General features: G+C 39.5%; 1 protein-coding gene across 4 annotated transcripts in view; it reads left to right on the top strand.

Moving 5' to 3' along the window:
• The window catches only part of LOC116735423 (protein TANC2-like), a 61,757-nt gene that overhangs the window by 35,143 nt on the left and 2,818 nt on the right, over positions 1–23,796 (top strand). For all 4 annotated transcript variants that reach the window (XM_032587332.1, XM_032587334.1, XM_032587336.1 and 1 more), the window contains 16 exons: positions 6,828–7,028; positions 7,145–7,279; positions 7,377–7,573; positions 8,392–8,500; positions 10,127–10,249; positions 10,329–10,466; positions 10,559–10,657; positions 12,817–13,008; positions 13,108–13,201; positions 14,377–14,510; positions 14,592–14,715; positions 15,499–15,674; positions 15,776–15,908; positions 17,243–17,334; positions 17,416–17,550; positions 21,261–21,361. In XM_032587332.1, the coding sequence (XP_032443223.1) occupies positions 6,828–7,028; positions 7,145–7,279; positions 7,377–7,573; positions 8,392–8,500; positions 10,127–10,249; positions 10,329–10,466; positions 10,559–10,657; positions 12,817–13,008; positions 13,108–13,201; positions 14,377–14,510; positions 14,592–14,715; positions 15,499–15,674; positions 15,776–15,908; positions 17,243–17,334; positions 17,416–17,550; positions 21,261–21,361 (2,183 nt within the window). The remainder of the gene's footprint in view (positions 1–6,827; positions 7,029–7,144; positions 7,280–7,376; positions 7,574–8,391; positions 8,501–10,126; positions 10,250–10,328; positions 10,467–10,558; positions 10,658–12,816; positions 13,009–13,107; positions 13,202–14,376; positions 14,511–14,591; positions 14,716–15,498; positions 15,675–15,775; positions 15,909–17,242; positions 17,335–17,415; positions 17,551–21,260; positions 21,362–23,796) is intronic.

Raw genomic sequence — 23,796 nt, 5'->3', positions numbered from 1 at the left:
TGTGTCTGGGCTCTCTCTTAGAGATAGGGTGAGAAGCTCTTCCGTCCAGGAGGGACTCAGAGTAGAGCCACTGCTCCTTCACATCGAGAGGAGCAGTTGAGGTGGCTCGGGCATCTGGTTAGGACAGGGCCGGCCCACGCCTCCATGTTTACATTATAACCTATACATGTACACTGCCTGGCCAAAAAAAAAGTCGCCACCAAAAAATGGTCACACTCTCTAATATTTTGTTGGACCGCCTTTAGTTTTGATTACAGCCCGCATTCGCTGTGGCATTGTTTCAATAAGCTTCTGCAGTGTCACAAGATTTATTTCCATCCAGTGTTGCATTAATCTTTCACCAAGATCTTGTATTGATGATGGGAGAGTCTGACCACTGCGCAAAGCCTTCTCCAGCACATCCCAAAGATTCTCCATGGGGTTAAGGTCTGGACTCTGTGGTGGCCAATCCATGTGTGAAAAAGATGTCTCATGCTCCCTGAACCACTCTTTCACAATGTGAGCCCGATGAATCCTGGCATTGTCATCTTGGAATATGCCCGTTCCATTTGGGAAGACAAAATCCATTGATGGAATAACCTGGTCATTCAGTATATTCAGGTAGTCAGCTGACCTCATTCTTTGGGCACACAATGTTGCTGAACCTAGACCTGACCAACTGCAGCAACCCCAGATCATAGCACTGCCCCCACAGGCTTGTACAGTAGGCACTAGGCATGATGGGTGCATCACTTCACCTGCCTCTCTTCTTACCCTGATGCGCCCATCACTCTGGAACAGGGTAAATCTGGACTCATCAGACCACATGACCCTCTTCCATTCCTCCAGAGTCCAATCTTTATGCTCCCTAGCAAACTGAAGCCTTTTTTTCTGGTTAGCCTTACTGATTAGAGGTTTTCTTACGGCTACACAGCTGTTCAATCGCAACCTCTTGAGTTCCCTTCGCATTGTGCATGTGGAAATGCTTTTGCGTTCACAATTAAACATACTCCTGAGTTCTGCTGTTGTTTTTCTTCGATTTGATTTGACCAAACGTTTAAGTAATCGCCGATCACAATCATTCAGGATTTTTTTCCGACCACATTTCTTCCTGGAAGACGATGGTTCCCCACCATCCTTCCAGTTTTTAATGATGCGTTGGACAGTTCTTAACCCAATTCTAGTAGTTTCTGCAATCTCCTTAGATGTTTTCTCTGCTTGATGCATGCCAATGATTTGACCCTTCTTAAACAGACTAACGTCTTTTCCACGACCATAGGATGTGTCTTTTGCCATGGTTGTTTAAGAAATGAGGAGTTACTCATTGCATCAGCTGGGGTTAAATAACTTGTTGCCAGCTGAAAGATAATCGCCTATGCAGTACTTATCCAATAGGAGGCTTGTACCTATTTGCTTAGTTAAATCCAGGTGGCGACTTTTTTTTTATCCAGGCAGTGTATATAATATAGGATACATTTATCGGCCAGTCAATTTCTGGGCTCCGATTTCCTTAATTTTGGGGGATTGTGATCGGCCAATACTTACATGTGAACCCCGTCTTATCCCTGATCTTATTTGCGTCAGCAAAGGTTGAAAAGTCAGTCTCTGTCCTTTTATGCTCTGCAGTGAGAGGTTTGACTGACAGACCGGCCCACCGGGTCAGGCCTGAATGTTTACAGTTAACAATATTCACTACAGTGTTGCCAATTCAATGACTTTCTTGCTATATTTAGTGACATTTCAGACAAAACAAATTTTGGTATTGGCCAAAATCAAAATGGGCAGGTCAGGCCTTTTAAAGATCGGTAACTGGGGATCCTCCAGAAAACTGCAATCGGTGCAGCTCTACACACATATTCATGACATCGGTATCGATTTGATTCTGAGCCTTAAATGATTTTAACAAAAGTTTCACATACCTTATAAGTTTATGTAAAAATATTGTTTGTTTTAGCCACATAAATTATTAGCAACAAACTAATATACTGTATATCACCTACTGCAGCTCATCGATATATTAATGTAGTAGCCATGTAGCCTGATTTTGCTAGACAATGTCAAACATTGAGAAGTTTTAATTCTTCTTATCAAATGTTATCAAAAGAAGCCAAAAAATCTCAAAAATATAGAGAGCCAAGCAGGAGATTCAACTCATTTCAAGTTAAAACAGCTTCACACAAAGACCCTAGCATAAATGTTCGGCGCTATAAAGCTAATTTCCTATTAGCAGCTTCACAGATCTTTGTTATAAATATTACATTACAAAGACATATTAAACAAACCTTTATTTTGGCTTTTTTCTATTCTTCCTCTTTTCTTTCTCCCTCAAGGAAAAGTCATTTTTTGAGACATTGTTTTGCTAACTTATGTTCTACCGGAGCTTTGGACCTTTGGATGCGCACTGCATGTTGCACTGCAGCTCATATTACTAGCCAAGCGTGCATGACCTACCGCGGCCACCAGGGGGCCCCCAAGAGCAATTAAATTTTTTCTTTTTGTCCATAAAATAATGATTTCTACATACATTGTCAAATATATGTTACTGTAAAAACAAATCACTTGATGAAATTGTGTGTTTTCATTATTATAATGACATAGAAACATAGAAATGGTTACTAAAAAAAAATCAGCTCTACTGAGGGAGCCCCAAACTAAGCGGCTGCTTAGTTTGCTTATGCCTTGGGCATAAGCAAACCGAGTGGTCGGGGCTCCAAGGCGGTCCACCATGTTTTTATATTAAAAGATGTTATGTTTACAGAAACGTAAAAATATACCTGGGTAATTAGATTTTACGGAAAAATATTGCCAGTGAAACACTATTTAAACCCACAACTATAGAATCTTAAAAACAACAAATAAAAAAAATACAGTTAAAATGAATGTCAGTTATTTGCACTTCTGTTTAATCCAAATTAAGTCAGTGGCTCCATAAGGCCCCCGAGGGCTTCAGGGGCCCATAAATGCTAATATTTTAACACAGACCACAGATATATAAATGTAAAATTTGCTTATTGAGATTATCAATACTTCTAAATTTAATTTTAAATGGTTTCAGCAAAGAATTTAAATTGTTTAACATTTAAATGTAAGATTTTAAGGAGCTGGCAAGGTTACTTTGTAAACGTTCAGAGAACTATATTCATAGTTAGATTATTTTGTTACAATCTGCAACAATCTGATGCTATGAGTTTAATCTTTGAGTTTGAGCTCTGTTTGTTCACAAATATAAATTAGTAAAATGCAATTGTAACTTATTGCTTTTTAGGTTGGCAAATTAAACTACTCCCCCTCTCCCAGATTTCACTACATTTAACACAGAAGTTGTTAGAGGTGCTGGTGTTTTTAACAGCAAAAGGGGCCCCTAAGTCAAATTCTGCTCAAGCCCTCATACAGCCTTGGACCGGCCCTGCATGATGAGTTAAACCCGCTGCACCGCGCAGAAATGCGCAACAAACGGGAGATGTAATTTAATGCTACTAATGTGGCTTTAGTAGTGCTTCCATTTTGTGTTTGTTGAGTTTTTAATATGCACCACAGAAACTGTTCTTGGTTGCTCGAGTTTTAATTGACAAAAGTCTCTGAGAAGGTGGTGTTATCTAAAAGCAAGTCCTTGGAGAGTTCAGCCATACAATTCCACGGGTGGCTTTGGAAGAGAGGAGGATGGAGGAAGAGCAGCTTGTTTACATAACCTCCAGGAGATTTGAGAGAGCCGGGCAGACTTAAACATTTCCATCTGCCCTAGAGTCTAAACCAGTACATTTCTTTTAATTCAAATCATCCAAATTGGTGTGGTTGTTTCCACTGGGCCAAAACTAACAACTTTTGCGATTTCATCTCACTAGTGAGTTTTGGCGTCCAAAGTTTGCCTGCGAAACAATCACATTCAACTTGCGCCTCTGTCCCACAGCATGTCAGTCTAAGTGTTCGCTAGTCATCCCAATCCATCACAAATTTGTCGATATGCCAGGTATCTGAAAGCTTCAAACAGCAGAAATCCTGTCATCATGAATCCAAATAAATCCAGGGTGTATTCCCCCGAGTTAGTCCCTGCAGGAAAAGTGGGATCTCCTGTGCCCAGTCTTGAGAAAGTTTGATTAATCGCACTATTGAGAGACCAGTAAACCAGATCCATAAGTTGTAGATTCGGAGGATGTGCAGAGAGAGGCTCCAAAAAAGCAGCACAAAAACAGAGCAAGAAGGAAGGAAGGGAGCAGAGAAAATTGTCCGCCTTCACCAAGAGCTACAGAAAAAAATTGCTCTCTTGGTTGTATGTCAGATTTACGGATGTACTAGAAACACATGAATACAAAGGTTTCAGCTTGGGACTGTGTGTTCCATGCTGACTTTTTATCCACTTGTTTAGGTGCTTGTGCATGACTATGGCTATGTGTTTTGTGTTTTTGTTTTCACATACGTCCTCCTGTTTCTTTATTGTACAAAAGACAACGTGAAATCTAGTATGTGCCTTGTGATGCCAATCATGCGCTCCCAACTTCCTCCCATATGTGAGACATGAGGTGGAATAAAAATCCATGTGCACTCATTTTCACTTAAGAAATACTGGATTTTTTGATTGTTGCTATATATCGGAGTTAGGCCAAACTCCTTGCATGTTCCTAGGAAGTTAGTTTCACAGTCATCTCTCAATGTTTTCACTGCTCCACACATTGCTGGATTTAAGAGGGTCTGGGTCCCTGGGCTTGAAACAAGGTACGGGCAATACTTAATCATGGTTATACAGTTGCACATTAACATACACACACACATAAATATCCCTGATTTCCTACCGTTTGGGTGGTCGGCGCTTGGCAGTGACTTACTTGTGGAATTGACCCTATTCACCAATCTTATGTACCTACAAAGTCACAAAAATCAGCCATGTCCACTTTTGTTCTGCCATGAGAGAAGGCTGATGGACAGTCCCAACCACCAGGTCATCTCTCCATGCCAGTTTTACAACAGTCACCCCATGGTTGCCAAGTGACTTTTTTTGCTATATTCTGCATACACACACACACACAGAATCAGCAAATCAGGTTTTATAAAGATCTATGATTGGCCAGAAAATTGCAATCGATGCAAAGCTGCTTTCTTTTTAAAATAGTGATCTATCTGTAGAACAGTTGATTACTGTAAACAATGTAAACACCGTTATTACAAACAAAATATATTTAGTAGTAATTAAAGAAATACTTGAACATCTTGAATATGTCTCTTCAACAGAACATTCCTTGACATTGTTCTCTATTCATCCTCTATGTATTGTACTTATTTATTCTTCTTCATTTCTGTCTTCATCTATCTCCCTTAGCAAGGCTAACGATTTGAGAAGCAGAGAGGGACGATGGTCCAATATATTAAAAATATATTAAAAATATCCTGTTAGCTTGGATATGTTCTTCATCACTTCTCTGTCACACTCTTCTTTTTCTTTCATTCCTACGCTCCACTGTCATACTTTCTGTTGTCCGCCATCATGAGAAATCACTCCCTGATGCTCCTCCCCAAAGCGTAAGATGTGTCTGCACCAATTTTAAGAAAGCATTCATAAAAGATGTTTGCTAGAACAAATCAGACAGCTTTTAAACAATGTCGTTAAAATCCTCTTAGCCAGTGATAAAATTAAGGCACTCTGATTTTATTCATTCACTAAAATACAAAGCATCTTTCTGGGCCCCCAAAATGCCGGGGTCCTGGGCTGGAGCCCTGGTAAGCCCATACTAAAATCCGGTCTTGGCTCCATGAATGGAAATGAATTTTCAAAAGGTTTTGATGAAGCTTCAGGACTCCACAGATTCCATCACCTCAACTTGAATGGTCCTGGTATTTAAACAGCTGAAAATGACAGCTTCATCTTCAGCTGAATATAAACTGAAGATGAAGATTTCAGTTTATCTTCATCTGAACTCAAAAAAACTACAGAAAATCATACCTTTAGGGGCGCGCCGATTGCAATTCTCTGGCCGATTACTGATCTTTAAAAAGTCTGACCTGCCAATTCCGGTTTTGGCCGATACCAATTTGACAGCCCTGCTTTTACCATTTGCATAGCCCCCTGGTGTTCACCAACCCTAGATGGAGATTCCACCAAGGTCCTAACCTATTCAAAACCTCTCCCCTTCTTTTACTTATGTCGACACCATATAAGTGAATGGAGGTGAGACAGCAGTATGATCCATTGATAGGTCTGTCATCTTTTGTTCTTCAGTCTTCCAACTCAACTTACAGAAGATGGCACTGTGGTATATAAAGGTAGTGTAGTTAGTTGACAACACTCCTCTACGAGTAATAAGGCTTCTCTTCTCTTGAGACTTGAAAGGCAAACTCATCTGTGTTGATGTCGCAACTTATTCCAAGGCCGCTTTGCATTGGTGAAAGGTCTGCTCCAAGGTTGGGATCCTTAATACCCTTTTCCAGGTCCTCCTTGGGGGATGCTTTCATCACATTAATGTCATTTGATGCAGTCTTGCTGAAATTGGATGCAGCCAATGTTTGTTGAGCTTTTTTGACAGGAGAAATTGCTTCATCACTGGATGAAAAGGATGCAAACTTCCTCTACAGTGATGGAAAAATTCATTGCCAGTTATCACAAATGCATCACAGCTGTTGTTACCTTAAGGGGTGGCACAACCTTGGCGTGTTTGGGGGCAATTACTTATGCACATACTGTAGGTTGATTTGGATGTCTTTTTTCCTGAATAAAGAAATAGAAAACTACATTTTTGAATCATTAATGTTATGATGATGATGTATAACACTGAAGTATGAAAATCAAGAACAGATGAAGTCTCTAAAGAGGCTAATACTTTTTCCAATTACTGTATGCATCTGGGTTTTTTGTGATTCAGGATTACTTGATGCAGCGTATCCACAGCAGCCCTGGGATCCAGAGCAATGTGTCGCTGGGCAATGGTCGCCTTGACAACACAGCACTGACCAAGATGATCAGCCACTTGAAGAGCCTAAGCAAAGGCTCTTACCTCTACCTGAAACTGACCCTTGACCTAATTGAAGGAGGTTACCTTGTTCTGAAGAGTTCTAGCTTTAAGGTGAGGATAGGGTTATTGTTACAAAATGAAATAAAATTTAATAAACTACATTTGCAAAGAAAGATGTGAGAATGCCAAACTGTGTGAAGTATATAATCAATTCTGTTTGCTTGCAGGTGGTTCCAGTCAACCTAGCAGAAGTGTACCTGCTACAGCTTAACATGAGGTTTCCCACGCAGTCATCTTTTCAAAGAGTACTGCCTCTGCTTAATGTTACTGTGTCTTCGCTCCACCCACTGACCGATCAGCAGGTATGTTCCAGTTTTTAAAGGTCATAAAAACCAAACATTGGTGCCACTTTAATCAACTGCAGAGGTAATCTAACTTCTGTATTCACTGTTTCCCAAGTTGTTTGAGGTGGTGAATGCAGGTTGCCTCAGTGGAGAAACATTCCAGTGGGGGGAGTTTACACATCGCCTAGATCAGCTCTCTTCTTTCCTGCTACAGCGGAGTGACGGCAGCAGGATGCTTAACCATGCCTCCTTCAGGGAGTGGCTAGTGTGGAGGGAGGAGGGGCAGGATGACAAGTTCCTCTGTGACCCAAGGTATCCTGAGATGCAGCTGGACTTATAAAGATTAAGTGTGCATGCACAAAAAAATTTATTAAACTTACTAAATATTTCAGTTATTTGCCTTACTGTTAAAATGACTCGTAACATTTTTGTATGAGGGACATAAAATTCACACCAGATGACTGCAACAACCCAAGCAATACACTCATATAAAGAAATAAAGCAAGTTTGTTCAAATGGGATTATGGGTAAAAACGTGAAATTACACAGGAAAAGAATATTAAACACATTACAGATGAGTCAAAAGAAAATTCATAAGAATTTTCCAAGAGCCAGGCAAGAGACATGTAAAGAAATTCAGACTTGAAAATGACCAAAATGACCTCAATGTGCACTCATAGCCCAAGACTCCACTGTTGAAGAAAAAGCACACTGAAACATTTTAGCTTTCTTGCATAAAATTTGGCAAGCAAATGATATCATGGGAGAGTATATCACAATCTAATGAAATGAAAAACTGAAGTCTTTCAATCTCATTGTCTGCTCAATACCCTAAAAATTTCATGTCCAAAGTGAAGTTTGCAGACGAGAACATCATCATGTGTGGTGTTTGACAGCATATGGTACCATATAAAAAATGTCAGTATAATGTTAGCTGACATTATGGTCAGCTAACATAGCTGACCATAATGTTAGATGGTCAGCTATGCACAATTGTAATCACACAACAATCAGATTAGCACTTAGCTATGAGAACAGTCAGTGTCATGATATTGCTTTTTGGGTTCTGGAATGTTTTGTTGAAAAGAGCATAGCTGTTTTCTCTGATCCATCTGTCTCTCTGCTTCTAGAAGTGGACACACCCTGCTGGCCTTCTGGTTCTGCAGACAAGAGGGAAAACTAAGCCGACAGCAGACCCTGCAGCTGGGACATCATATTCTGAAGGCTCACATCTACAAGGTCTGCCTTGACACAGAAAGAAATCTTTTTATTTTATCGTTTCACCTAAACATGGTTATTACTCTTCAGAAACTGATTATGGCTCAACTTTTGTTACTTTACATCATTTTCCTTTACCCTGAGCCCATTTTTTGTTGTTCTTTTGTCACACTACTGTTACTACTACTACTTGGGTTACTACTACTTTGAGATTAAGTATGTTAAGTAAAACTAGACACTGAGAATGGTGGTTGATTTTTGCTGAGTAATTAAACATTTTATAGTAGATTCTATGTAGACACTAAAACAACAACATCCTCTTAAGATTCTGAAAGCTTCTGGTGACTTGTCATAATGCAACAATATTACAGAACCTACGTATTAAGCTCTTTTATGTAAATCTATGTGAAGGATATTAACCTTTACATGTAGGTTATCTTCTGGATTGTTGGGGGGAAGACTTTTAAAGTACTCTAACTTTAACACCCTTAACTTTTCAAAATGACAGTTCATAACAGTTACCACTGCAGCCTGATCTCAAACTCTCTTATCTCTTTTGGCAGAGCAAGAGATTTTAGATCTTTGCTGAGGTAAATGCGATTGGTGGATAAGATCGGCTTCACATGTAAGGACATCTGAAGCCGATTAAAAATTAAGGAAAACGCGCCGATTTATTGGCTGGCCTCTGAAACGGTGCATCAATACATACTGTACCTCTTAATTTTGTCGTTGAGGATTGCCATGTAATTCATTTCTGAAGGAAAAATGGTGACTCTAGTCTCTAGAAGTAGACCCAACACACACTTAACCCTCCTGTTATGTTCGTTTCTAGGGTACAGCAAAAATGTTCGTGGGTCAATTTGACCCAGGGAGTGTTTAATCATGTCATAGTGTCAGAAACCAAAAAATTCCTCCAAAACATTTTTGTATCTGATTATTAACTCCAATACTAACCATTTCAATCAATATTTGTGCAATGATGTTTTATTATTTCTCACAAATAAAGGATCAATGCTGACAACCTACTCATTTACTCATTTGGACATAAAAAATGGAATTTACATTTTTAATGTCCACTGAAAAAATCCTAGACACAAAAAAACAATAATTTCCTTGAAATTGATCTTTGGTAAAAAAAAATTTTATATTACACTTTTTTTTTTTCAATGGGTGAGCTTTATAATTGAACTTGAGACACACATACTGTTCAGGGTCAAATTGACTCGCTGATTAAAATCAAGATAAATGAGTCATGCAGAGAGTATTTATGTTTTCCTCCACTTCTGCTGAGTGTCCACTCAGTGTGGGTGGAGTTTGTCCACGGGAACAGAAAAGATTCCCATCAAACATTGTATGAACACCTCCTTTCTCACAGTTTCCTAGTGAAGTAAAGAGAATAGTAAGAAAGTGGGCTTGTGTGCGTGCACGCCCGCATGTATGTGTGTGGTGGGGTGTGTTGGGGTGTGTGTGTGTGTGTGTGGTGAAATATGGTTCATAGCTGCAAGGAAACATAAAGAATTGGACATTTTTTGATCTTTTTTTGCACTTTAAACTTACTGCGGGGTCAAATTGACCCAAACAGTATCTATGTAAAAAGTAGATCCAGGGGTTGGTACAAATGTGTGTGTGTGTGTCACTCTCTTCCAGGGCTTGAGTAAAAAACTTGGGGTTTCCTCCTCCATTCTTCAGGGGCTGTGGATGTCATACAGCACAGGAAGACTTTGCCCCGTTCTTTCATCGCTGCGCAACCTCTATACCCCCAATATCAAGGTAGCATAAAACACCCACACCAGCTTTTTTGTGCTTGTGGTGATGGTACATGCACACTTTTTTCTCTGTGTCCATTCAGGTGAGCAGGCTCCTGATAATGGGTGGAGCCAATGTGGATTACCGAACTGAAGTCCTTAATGGTGCCCCCTTATTGTGTGTGCATGCTCACCTTGGCCACAAGGATGTCGTAGCACTGCTGCTCGACCACAGAGCCCAAGTGATTGTTTTTTGTTTTTTGGACTACCTGAGATTATGGCAATGAATTGAAAGACTTTAACCAAAAAGGAGGCTTGTGTATTTTATTTTTAGGTGGATGCTCAGTCACATGATGGTTTAACAGCTCTGGGATTTGCTGCTGCAGCTGGTCACTTGGACATAGCCACCTTGCTGAGTCACCACAAAGCCAAGGTAGCTAAATTTCTAATTGAATAAAAAAATAAGCAAAAGAAAAAAATAGGTTTCGACAAAAACCTATTTTGTAAAACAGAACCAAACATCAGGGCCGTGCAGAGACCTATGGAGGGGCAGGGGCTCAAATTTAAAAAAGGGGCACATTGAACAAAAACTCCGTACAACAACACAGCAACAACCCATATTAATCAAGAATCTAATTGGATCATACTATATCATTGCCATCATGCGGGGAAATGCAAAGCAAATCTAGTCTATATTTTCCCCATCAGGTATAAAGTTTCTGTTTCTGCTGCTGACAGTCCTGGAGGGCTGAGCTGATCTGAGACTGTAGCTGTTAAACAGACCAGAGGAGAGAAGGTCTCTGGTTATAAAGTTATGAAATAAGCAAAATTGCTGCCATTTTACTTATTAAGCCCTAATAATATTTATTTAACCTCTAGAACAACCTGACTGCAGACTGATTTATAGATCCAAAAACTCAAAGTATATAATAGTTTCTCTATGTAATAGTTTGATGTTAAACCTCTAGATCTAGAATTATAAGACTGAGATATCAAGGCAAAGAAAACTCAGTAGCTGCTGGTAGGGGCCATTCAGGGGCCTCCAGACATCCAGGGGCTTCCAGACATTCAGGGGCCTCCAGACACTCAGGGGCCTCCAGACATTCAGGGGCCTCCAGACACTCAGGGGCCCCTAGAAATGGTTTAATTGTAACACAGATCATAGATCTAAACCTGTAACATCATTTATAGAGAATGACAATGTTATTACACTTTATTTAATGCATTCAGCTGAGAAAAATAAATAGTACATTTAGGATTTAATTAGGACGTTTACTTTGTAAAAGTTTAAAGAATCATCTTGATAGTTTGATTGTTGTGTTACCATGGCTACAATATGGTGCAATCTTTGTGTTTGAGTTGGGTTTGTTCACAAATACATCACAGCAAATAACCAATAATCAGTGATTGATTTTAAACTCGGCCAATAAACCTGGTCTCCCTCTCACAGACTTCACCTTATCTATATTTAAACATGTTAGTGATGCTAAGGTTCTTAGTAGGACAGGTTCCGGGGGGAGGGGGGTTCTGTCTAAGGCCCCATATTACCTTGGGCCGGCCCTGGAGGAACAGCTGCTGTGATGCACATCTCTGGAATCTACCTGGAATCCCCCGGTGGCTCCTATGCCAGTTCCCCGATGCTTTGGAGACATTTTGATTCATTTCATTGTGGCATGTTTGGCTTTTTGCTGCGGTTCTAATTATTGCTACAATATTTTCTCTGATGTTTATTTTGTGAACTTTAAATGGGCCGAATCTTCCTTTAAGACTTGAGGTTCTGCAATAACTTCTATTTACAGCCGCGAACCTCCAGCCCAGATCCTGTCAGCAGCGGCTTTAACCCGCCTGGTAGAAACGTTAAGGAGAAGCAGAGCGAACAGAGAGCAGGTGGTACCAGGTGGTACCGTCGCTTTGAGCTGCATTGCGACTCGCGGTGACAGTATCTTGTCTTATACCAGGATGTCTGATATAAAGACAGATATTCTTTCTATCTGTCGGTGGACCGACTCAAGCTGCCTGTAGCGAACCGGGCAATTAGCAGAATGATGAAGTTAAAGTCAGAAGTTTTCTCTGAAGCATTTCTGTGTTTAGGGGCGAGGCGGGTTTTGTCCCGCTATTGCAAGGACGATTATGAAAATATAAATAGAAACAGTTTTTCTAACGTCAGACATACGTTGTTATTCACAAACCAGTGTATGAAAAAATATTCTTGCCCATAATTTGATAGTTAGAGAACACAGATCCGCACCCTCCTTCTTACCATGGACCCGGTGTCTGAACAACATGGAGGCTCTGAGAGTCATTATTAGACTGAGGGCAGCCAGACTAGTTTATTTTTACTAAATTATTATATTTAGCCCAATATTATTGCTGAGGGGCACAAACAGTCCTTCTGACATACAGATTAAAAATAAAAATAATTTTAAAAAAAATTTTGAAAAAAAAAACAATTCTAAAAGGGCACTAGGGGCATCAAGGATAAAAAGGGCAGGGGCTCAAGCCCCCCCCCCCCCCCCCTCCCCTCACCCCTCGCACGTGCCTGCCAAACATAATACTGCTCCGAATATGGTCTCTGCCTTCCTATACTCTTAGATTGGCCACATGGACAGCTCAGGTCGGTGTGTGCTGGTTCTGGCAGCCCAGCACGGTCACCTTGAGGTGCTGCGCTTCCTGCTGAAGAGCCCTGATTGGAGCTGCACTTCCTGTTGTAGCCAGAAGGGGACGAGCAGGAGCCAAGCTGTGCAGCAGGCTCTGATTGCAGCATCAAACATGGGGCATGCAGAAGTGAGAAACTCAGGATAAGAGCATGTGACATTTGTACATATACTGTAGGTTGGTATTATGAATAATGTATAACATAATAACATGATGTGTTTTATGTAGATGGTGTCATACCTCCTGGATCTTCCAGAAGAAGATGAGGAAGAGGAGCAGAGACCTGAGATTAACACATATGACTGTCTGTGGGGGGAGACAGGTATGATTCATAATAAATGTCATAAATTTAAGCAAAACACAGGTCCTGAGGAAAACAGGGAGCTCTGGAAAAAATTTTCATGCATTAAATGTGTTATTGTAACGCATTTTCATACGTTACAATAACACATTTCAATTTTATAGAATTTTTTTCTACTTAGTCCAAAACTAAGTAGTGGATAACTGAGAAGTGAAAGAAAAAAGGTATTTGGTTTTCAGCTTGTATTCTAGATTAAAAAATATAGGAACTATGTCTTAGATTTGTTATTCACTCTCCCTTAATCTCATACCCTAAATCTGGTTAAGAATCTTGAAAAGCTGTTCTCCTTCATGTCCTACTCAGCTGAAAAATAGGCTCCAAAATACAGCTTACATATTTCAGATTTTGTTTGTAAATTAAAAAGTAATCAATTCAGTTCATTTAAAATTATTATTAATCCCAGAGGGATATTAAATGATGTGACTCATGTCATTAGATGCTGATGGAAGTGAGCAGGAAGTATTTCCTGTAGTGGTCTGTATTACAGCAGCTCTGAAGAAGCCTTTGACTGAATAACTTGTGTTCCTGTATAACAGTCTCTTGAGGAGAATGCCCAGGGTTCTCCATAACTGTCTTGAAGAATTCTTCTTTCCACAATGATTTCTATATATTCCACAGTAGTTCCAAAAGTTTGGACACACTTTCTCATTGAATTCAATGAAAAGGTGTGTCCAAACTTTTGGTCTGAACTGAGTACAGACCAAAAGTTTGGACACACAGTTGTGTCCAAACTTTTGGTTTGTACTGTAAATAAACAGATTAAAACAATATCTTTGTTGTTGAGCTCATATTTTTATTTATTCAATAATTTTGCACCAAAGTAGTTTTTGAGTTGAAAATCTATATTTTGTTGGAATATGACTTTCAATTAGAATGCAATTACTTTCCATTGATTAGTTATAGGCCCTGCAGTCACCACTTGTCTAAATGTCTTTAAGCAAACTGATTTTTTATGTACAACAGGAAGAGTAGCTATGAGTTGGATGAATAGATAAGTGTTATTGAAGTGCTGTTAATTTGTATTTTGTGGTTTTTCATGCCCAAAAAGACTGGTTGAGGCTGAGTATTTTATTATTGTTGTTTAGTGTGGTTGAAAACAATTGGAATGCTGATTGACTAGTTGGTGTGTGTATCAGCTCTGACAGCTGCAGCAGGACATGGAAAACTTGCTGTGTGTAGACTCCTGTTGGATCAGGGAGCTGCTGCTGAGCAAGGCAACAGGCATGGCATCACTCCACTCTTCAGCGCCGTGAGACGGGGACACACACGGGTAAAACCCACTTACAGGGTAACAGTTGGACTTAATCCTGCACAGACCAAATTTCTGCCTCTTCCTTTGTTTCACTATCAGGTGGTGGAGCTGTTGCTGAACTATGGGGTTGAGGTGAACAGTGTGGACCAGCAGGGTCGAACAGCTCTGATGACGGCAGCCTCAGAAGGACACATTATCTCCGCCCAGCTTCTGTTGGATCACGGTAACATTCACCTCACAGGGCTTCTGAGTCCAAGTTTGGCATATAGTGCCTTTGCAAAAGTATCCATGCCCTTGAACTTTCTTACATTTTGCCTATGTTTTCATAATTATTCTAATTCAAATTAAACTCTCATCCTTAATATAGTCCAACCAGTTGCCTTAAAAACCCATCTAATTTAATCTGAGTATTAATCAATTTGTTCTGTGAAGACCTCAGTGGGTTGTTGGGGAACATTAGAGAACAATGAGGATCATGAAGACCAAGGAACACAGCAGATAGGTCAGGTAGGTAGTGTTTGGGTCATAAATTGTATTCCAAACTTTTAACAAAGTTTTGCTCAAACCTTCAATGAAGCGTAGAAAGTGGATATCACTGTTAGACAGTGTACTAAGACATGGCCGTCCACCAAAATTTACAGGCTGGGTAAGGTGAATTGGAGAAGCAGCAAATTGAGGCAATGGTAACTCCGGAGGAGCTGCAGAGTGACATCCCTGGTGGGTGAACGTGTTGACATGAGTTGTATACTCAATATTCTGGCAAGAAAAAAAAAGCAGCAAAAAAATCACAGTGACACGTGGTTGTTGCATCATCATGTAATGGGGATCCTTATCATCAGCAGGGACAGGGGGCTGGTCAGAGTTAAAAGCAAGATGGACAGGAACAAAACATGTTACAGACTGCAGAAAGCATGACTCAGGCAGAGCTTGAGCATGAATCAACTTCTAAGCTTACTGTTTGACACAGTAAAATCAGTTGCGTTATTGTCATCTGTCTTCAAATTAGGGGCCTCTCTCAACCAGATCGATAGGGAAGGCTTGACTGCTCTGAGCTGGGCATGCCTCAAAGGCCAGTTCACATTGGTCAGGGAGCTGGTGGAGAGAGGGGCAGCCACCGACCATGCTGATCGCAGCAGTCGAACACCTCTGGACCTGGCTGCCTTTTGTGGAGACCCTGAAGTGGTTAGCTAACACAGATACACATGTGACTTCATATGACCACACATAGTGTATTCATTTTCTAAGTAAAATTGGTGTTTACTTACATGTCTGTGCTGCTGCAGGTCCAGTATCTAGTGGATCATGGAGCGTTGGTGGAGCACATGGACTGCAGTGGGATGCGCCCTCTGGACCGAGCAGTTGGCTGCAGGAACACTTCAGCAGTTATTGCTCTTCTCAAGAAGGGAGCTAAGATTGGTAGGACCATAACTCAGAATATTTCGCTGCTATCAAAACACCGCTGTTGACAGTGGTAGGAGTTCACCTGCAGTTGGTGGGTTGTGGGTTTGATTCCCGCTCCACTTGCCTCTGTCATTGGAAAAACACTTCACTTGAGGGCCCTGTGGCATTGGTGCATGGCAGCCTCGCTTCTGTCAGACTTCCGCAGGGCAGTTGTGGCTACTGTCCAGTAGCTTGCCACCATCAGTTTAGTCTCAGTTATTCTTTAGTGTTAGAATTAGTTCCTGTTCCCCTGTGTTCTCTCCCTCACTCCTCTGTGCCACTTTCTTTCTCTCTCTCGTCGGTCTAATAAATAAAATAATACTTTTTATTTATAAATAGTGATGTGTCTTCTGTGCCATATTAAGCGCATATCGGGGTTTGTGTTGATGGAGCAGGCTGTGATGTTTGAAGTGGGTCGTACCACGTGACTGCTGCAGGAACAGGTTCGTCAGTTTGCTTACGGATCGAAATAATTGGCAAAGTGCTGATGTTTCACCAATCACATTTTCTTGTTTTAGGATTTTATTACGTGTGTGTTTGCAATTCATTGGAGCATCTTTTTTCCAATGGACTGCATTTTTCCTTGTCTGGCAGCGTTTTGATCTCTCTAAATAGTTTCACACAGTAATAAACCATCACCTATAATGTTAAAAAATCAACACAGTGGATACTGTGTTCTAATTTCTATTGTTTTAAAAGGATAAATGTCATGTCCAAATAAACTTTAGTGATGTATATAAAAAACCTAATCTGTACTGAGGCATTATTTAGCTCTGCCGAAAGGCAAGTATGCCAAGCAGGCCGGCCAAGCTCAGCCCAGTCATTTTAGGATGCAAAGATGAGACAGTTTGCATCAACTGGAATATTGGGAAGGTGACAAAATGTTTCATCCCAACTTCTGTAAACCTGCTGATGCGTTTCTTGATATGGGTATCTGTGAGAGCAATTTTAACTTTTAATGCATTAAAAGTGTCATTACTAACTGAGTGACTCTTCATGACAACAGTCAAGCATTCATAAACACTTCTTCATGTTCATAACAGGTGTTATGTCATATTTACGACAGTGTCATGTCAGTCTTTATGCACACCCCTTCAAATAAAGTTTTACTCAACCATCTACACACCATGACAGTAGTGGGAAATGGTGTGCATTTCCCATTACTGGGAAAGTAATGCAAAGTTTTGCAAAGTGCTGAAAATATCTGTTTTGGCTATTCATTCTGCAGCAAGCCAAATTTTTTATTTTCCACCTTCATCAAACCAAATGTTTAAATATATTTATATTTATTCATGTCTATGTGTGTTTAGGACCAGCAACCTGGGCCATGGCCACTTCCAAGCCGGACATTTTAATGGTGTTACTCAGTAAAATGATCCAAGAAGGAGACAGACTGTACAAGGTGAATACTACCACTAATGTTCAGCATAATAACATGCACTGCTACTGATATTTGCAGTAATTCATCTGTGTATGTTTACAGCAAGGAAAGGTGAGAGAAGCTGCACAGTCCTACCAGTCAGCCCTCCACAAGTTTCCCAGAGACGAGCTAAAGACCTTCAAACAGCTCAGAGTGTGTGTGCTGCTCAACTTGTCCCGCTGCCGCCGTAAAATGAATGTGAGTCTCCGTCTCCTGGGTTATTGTGTGTGTGTTTTTAATCCACGGTCATTTTAAGTAAATTAGAATATTTTTTAAAAGTAAATTTTTTAAGAACTCAATTCACTAAGTGAGACACATTATATGGGCTAATTCCATACAGAGTGGAATTAGACCATGTTTTCATGCATTTATTTCTGTTTAAATATGGTTTTCCACTTTCAGTTAAGAAAAACACATTTAAAGTGAAAGTAAGGCCAAATTTTTTTTGCTGATAAACTATCTAAATACATAATTTAAAGTGCTTCTTTAAGGTTCTTTTAAATGGTAGAAAAATATATTCTGAAATCAAATTGTAAATCTGATTGCTGTATTTGGTCTCTAACTAGAGAATGTTTTAAAGTGTTGAATTAACCAAAAATCTCTCCTTCAAGAAAAAACGTAGTTTGTGTGACGTAACGGCTGAGCTGATTGCTAAGCTCAAGGTGGTTTTGTTGGCTCTGGTGCGGTAGAAACTTGTTTATGTGCGACTGCTCAGGCTGTCTGAACAGAGTGAGAAAAGTCAACAACAAAAAAATCATTTTAGCCTTGGGTGAGATTCATCCAACTGGAAAGGCAGGATTTCACCACCAACAATGTGAACTAACACGACGATCTGTAGTGCGCACTTCTGAGAGAAGGCTTACAATGAAATGAATACTACATGGGATCCAGAAGAAATGACAAAATCAGACTGAAATCCACTGCAGTACCACTATAAAAAAGCAGAGAGAAGAGGCTGTTTCTTCCAGCAGCAGCTGGAGCTTTGGTTCCTCTGGAGCTACTCCCCAGTCAGCAGCTCCTAAACTGGAAGAACCCAACCTTAGTGGTACTTAAGGTTGGGTAATGATTCAGTACTTTCAATAATTTAAATATACTGGCACAAAATTTAATATTTTGCCATGTCTAATTAGAATGTGTGCAGCTAAGTGGAAGATGTACAGATCACACTTTTCTCATTTGTAAAAATGAAGCTTTGTTAAAAAATTTATCTCTCTGATCGCTGTGAACTGATTACTAATTTATGCGGTAATTCTAATTAAAACAAATCATTCTGGTGCATTTTGGTTGCCTCAGGATCAATTTATTACTTTAAACTATTTGTTATGAAACTTTTTATCTAGTCCTGCCCATTCCAAGACCAGTCACTTAACATTTATGTTCCAATTTATTTAGGTGATTTGTCTCTCTTGTAATTCCAGCAACATTTCCAGCAAGAATATTCCAGCAAGAATAGCTAATAATATCTCTGGGCTTGTGCAGAATTGTGCAGGTGATATCAAAGAAGGGATCCTATGTTAACATGTAACTCGGTCTCTTAAGATGTTTTTGATTGAAATAGTTTTTGATTTTAGTACATGTGACCACTTAATGATGCACATTCAAAGAATGACTGTTTGCAGTTCTTTGTAATCCATAAAATGTTTAGAAAATCAGCTGTGCATAATAATTTGGAACAGTGCATTTTGAGTTTTTTATTTTTGAAAAAAATACTGTTCTCATGTTGAGCTTTGTTCAGTAAAATTTGATTTATACTGTAATAGTTCATGACTTGAATATTATACTGACCATCATTTGCATTGACCATTTAAGAAAATCTGAGAAAATATCACTTGCATAATAATTTGGAACACGGTGTATGAAATGCAAATAGTGAATCTCTCCTAACTTATCAAATTAAGGTACAATCTGTAAAATGGTAGAAAACAGTTTTAGAAAGTTTTGTCATTTAAATCAAATGTATACACCTAGACTGTTTATATATAAAGTCTAATTAATGTTTTTGGATGCATGTTTTTGCAGATAACAGATGCAATATTGCAGTAGGAAACCCCAGCAGTAACTCCTGACACAACTGATGAACAATTTGGACCTTATATGATGGATGACTGCACATCTGATTCCCTTTCTTTCCCCCACAACAATTTCATTCATGTGGTCCTGGAGAACATAGCCATGCTCCACAAAAACATGCCTGTTTTCTGTGGTTTATGGTGTCAATTTGCACAGAGTCAAACCTGCTACAAAATCAGAAACTAATTAAAGCTAAACTTCTAATATTCTTATACAGTTTATGTGGCCAAAGTATGCCATACAGGTTTATTACTTCAAAACTGTTAGTCCAGAGTAGTCTTTTGAAAGCCTTTGTTGTCTTCAGCTTCATCAGGTGAGGCTGTTCTGATGATGGTTGCAGACGTGTTGCCCAATGATTAATGTAGTTTAATTGTGTACAACATTAAACATTTTGTGAAGCTGAATGTTTTTGTTTATTTACATGTGATGTTGTGTAGCCAAATTGTACAACACTGTACAATTCTAATAATAAGAAATGTTATCATTAAATGACAGATGTATGGGGCCACTCCGTAAATGTAAAAAGCTAGCCGTAGAACATTATTCAAACAGCAGCTCTCACCAGACGGCTGGCTGAAATTGAGAAGCAATGCTGAGCACTGGGTCGTGTGTTGGAGTGGTGACATAGACATCAACCAAGCTATAGCCTTGTAACCAATAGAAAAATTCGACTGCAGTAGCCACCGTTCAACCAAAGTAGGGAAGCTCTAAGACATTTTAGGCCAAATATTGCAGAGTGAAACAAATTTACACAAAAAATGTCAAGATTGCTAATTTATACAGTTTATCTGCAAAAAAAAGTTGATTTAGGATTTAGTTATTCCTCAAGAACAAAACTTTTACCAAAATAAAAACAACTATGAACAAGAATGTTCCCAGATTGTCTTATCCTAAACTGTATTTAATTAAATCGAATTAATGGCTTTAGCTGATCTCCAGGGGCATTGGGTGGTGCAGTAATTAGAGTGGGCTCCGTGTGTATTGGACACCAGGGTAAGATGAGCCATTTTTTTCATATTTAGAATTGCTACATCAAGACAGCCTTAGTTTGGTCTCCAGCTGATATGTCCGCATATGTTTAAACATAACTGTTTTGATAACACAGCATTTCCAAAAAATGTTGTCTCATGATAGGTAAAGCTTAGGTGCGAGGTACATAGAGCCATAAGAAGCAGCAGAACTGAATGCTTGTTTGAGAATCATAGCTGAGCCAGTGGCTCAACTTACCCCTTGGCAAATGGTTCAACTTACCACAAAACTATTATTTCAACTTTATTTGGGTCCACTCCTAAAATGTTACACTTTTCTTTGGTTTATGACCTTATGTTGTAGCTCATACATACTACAATTGATATATAAAACAAATTTAAAAAATACCTATTGTGGTCTAAACACATTTCTTATGAAACTTGTGATAGACTAAATTCACTTTCAAGAGTGGAAAATTGCTTAAGAAATAAAAATCTAACCACTTTAGCCATGTGTTTCTGACATCCACAAGCTTCATTAAATAATGCCTTCCTCCTATCTATTTGATGTCATGATCAACAATTTTTCTTTCTTCGCCGCTTCGAAACACCTAGAAATAAAAGTGTTGTTTCTAGGGTCAGCCTTTGGCTCAATTTACCCCAGAGGCTACAGACCCTGACACAGCCAGCCCTGCTACAAGTCCCATCCTCTGTTCTTTTGCAGCATGTCTTTCCCCCTTCCTCTTTCCGGCTTCCTGTCAGATTACTGTCAAATAAAGGCCAATAGAACCAAAACAATTCTAGTATTTTTTGAGTGGAACTTCTAATCTTTGTGTATTATTTGTGTGTTTTTGTATGTTTGTGTGATAGGACTTCAACCTTGCTGAGGAATTTGCTACAAAGGCTCTAGAGCTGAAATCCAACTCCTATGAGGCCTTTTATGCCCGAGCCAGGGCTAAACGAAGCCGCAGGTATCAATTTCATCACAAAAGTTAATCAGTTTGACTCAGAAATTGCTGTTTACATGAAATTAGATTCATGTAAGTAGCAAAGCAGGTTAAAGGCTATTTGTCAAGTTAGTGGACTAGATAGCATGAAAATATTCAGTGTATTTTCTTTCATTTGTTTGTGATCTTAGCCTCTCAATAAAACTGTCATATAGTGTTCAGACATCAGCCTGTAATGGACTCAGACAGAAATGACAGATTTTTCAGTTAAAGTGGGAATGCTGGTTGATCTTTAAATTTTCAGTGATGTCTTCTAAACAGCACAAATGGACATTTTATCAGCACAAATGTGCTGACACCAATTTGTTTGACTTGAAGAACATGTGGGGGATGGTTCACCTTTCATGACTTCAGGAAACTTTTACTAAATTCTTTAACATGATAGTAGCACAAACAAAACACTTGTAGCGCAAACATTTGGCACCAATTTTGTTGGAGTTGAAGAAGGTGGGGGAACTGGTTGACCTTTTGACCTTGAAAAGTTTCTTAATATCTTCAAAACAAAAACAACACACAGATTTTTATCAGCACAAACATGGCAGAGTTTGATTGACACCAATTTTTGATTTAGTAAGTGTGGGAAGGCTGGTTGACATTTTCTGACCTCTGGAAACATTTATTAATATCTTTGAAATTACAGTGGCACAAATTAAAATTTCTGCTGCAAAAAAGTTTGATACCAATTCTGTTTGATTTGAAGAAGGTGGGAGGTCCAAATTCACTCAGGTGAAAAACCTATTATCCTGACTTGCAAACTATGTAGAACCTACGTAGTTCTATAGTAATATTTCAGTTCTTAATTGGTGACTTCAATTTAAAAGATGGGGTCCTTGATACAACTGACCAAAATGAGCTGCCTCTGGGGGGTGGCTGGACTCAGACTTAGAGAAACGGTAGGGTGCTCCCTCCTCCAGGGGAAGTTCAAAGTAGAGCTGCTGCATTAAGAGGAGACAGTTGAGGGGTTATGGTTATGCACAAATGTTTGGATAATCACGATGCCTCCTGGACGCCTCCCTTTAAAGGTTTTCCGAGCAAGATCCACTGGGAGGAGACCATGTCTGGCCTGGAAATGCCAGAATGAGCTGAAAATGTTCAAATGCTCAGTGTCAAAGTGTCAGTGATTTTTGACCCGATCTTGGATACAAGGAGGATGGTAAATGGGTGGATAGATTGATGGATGACTTTAATTCATATTTTACTTCCTCAACTCCTTCAAGTCCCTTTACATTTGTTTGAACAATTGTACTACATTTTGACAGAGGTCTCTAGTAGTGGCGTGTGATCGATCAGCCATTGATCATAATCAGCCAATTTTTGTGAAAATGTATATGACTGGAGTTCCCCGATCACTAGCTGTAGTTGCCGATCACAAAAACTGATCACCCATGTCTCACACTTTGCAGCCTTCAGAGACCCTCTGTGCAACATATTGCCCTCTTTACTTCACTTTGCACAAGTGCACAGCAGCAAATCCTAAGCAATGTGTAACTTTAATGCTCTGAGAGTGAATGGGGAAGTCAAGACTTGAATGGGGAAGTCTTGTGATGGAAAATGACCTCAGGGGTGAAGCATGTCATCCAGTTAAATGACCAGAGGTGGAAGATGCTGAGTTCCCTCAAATGCTCTTGCTGATGAACCGCTGCTACTGGAACGTAAGCACAGACATAGAGCCATTCAAGCTCCACCAGACAGTGAATTCTCACATAGAAGATCTGGTTAAAGCTGCAACATGTAACTAAAAAAATTAAGTTTTTATGTATTACAACTTTCACTGTGTCCTAACATGAGGCAGAATCTGTGGAAAAATCAAGTTGATTTGCCTCCTCCTTGTGTTCTGAGGAATACTCCATTTGGTTAGGAACAACCAATCAGAGGCAGGAGGTGGGTCTTAGCACTGTCAGTCACTTTTGACATTGCACAACAGTTTGCACATCCTTTCAGTCAGTTTTGATTTAGTAACTTAGGATTGTTTAATTGAATGCAACCTGTATTTGACTTTGAACATTTCCTTTTTTACTTGACTTTTTTTTTTTTACATAGGCAGTGTTGTGAGATTTATTTGACCTTATGTATAATTTGGGATGTTACTGCCTAAATGTTAACTATTGTATTAACCTGATTGCAGGTTGTTAACTTGTCCTTTTGACTGAATTTTTGCTGCTTGCATGTTGTCTAAATTACTTGATTTTGTGGTTCCATTTTGCTAGATCACTTAGGCAGTAGCATTTATACCTATATGAAAAAACAAAACAGCCAATCCATCTGATCAGTATTGGTGATTGGCATCGACTGGTGATCGATATCGGAATCAGCAGCAAAAAACCTTATTGGAGCATCCCTAGTCTCTAGCACACCTGAAACAACTTTCTTTGGAGATTTATAATCAGGTCAATTATGGC

This window comes from Xiphophorus hellerii, chromosome 16 (genome assembly GCF_003331165.1).
Source record: "Xiphophorus hellerii strain 12219 chromosome 16, Xiphophorus_hellerii-4.1, whole genome shotgun sequence".
Classification (NCBI taxonomy): domain Eukaryota; kingdom Metazoa; phylum Chordata; class Actinopteri; order Cyprinodontiformes; family Poeciliidae; genus Xiphophorus; species Xiphophorus hellerii.
This window is presented reverse-complemented; position numbering and strand designations above follow the sequence as displayed.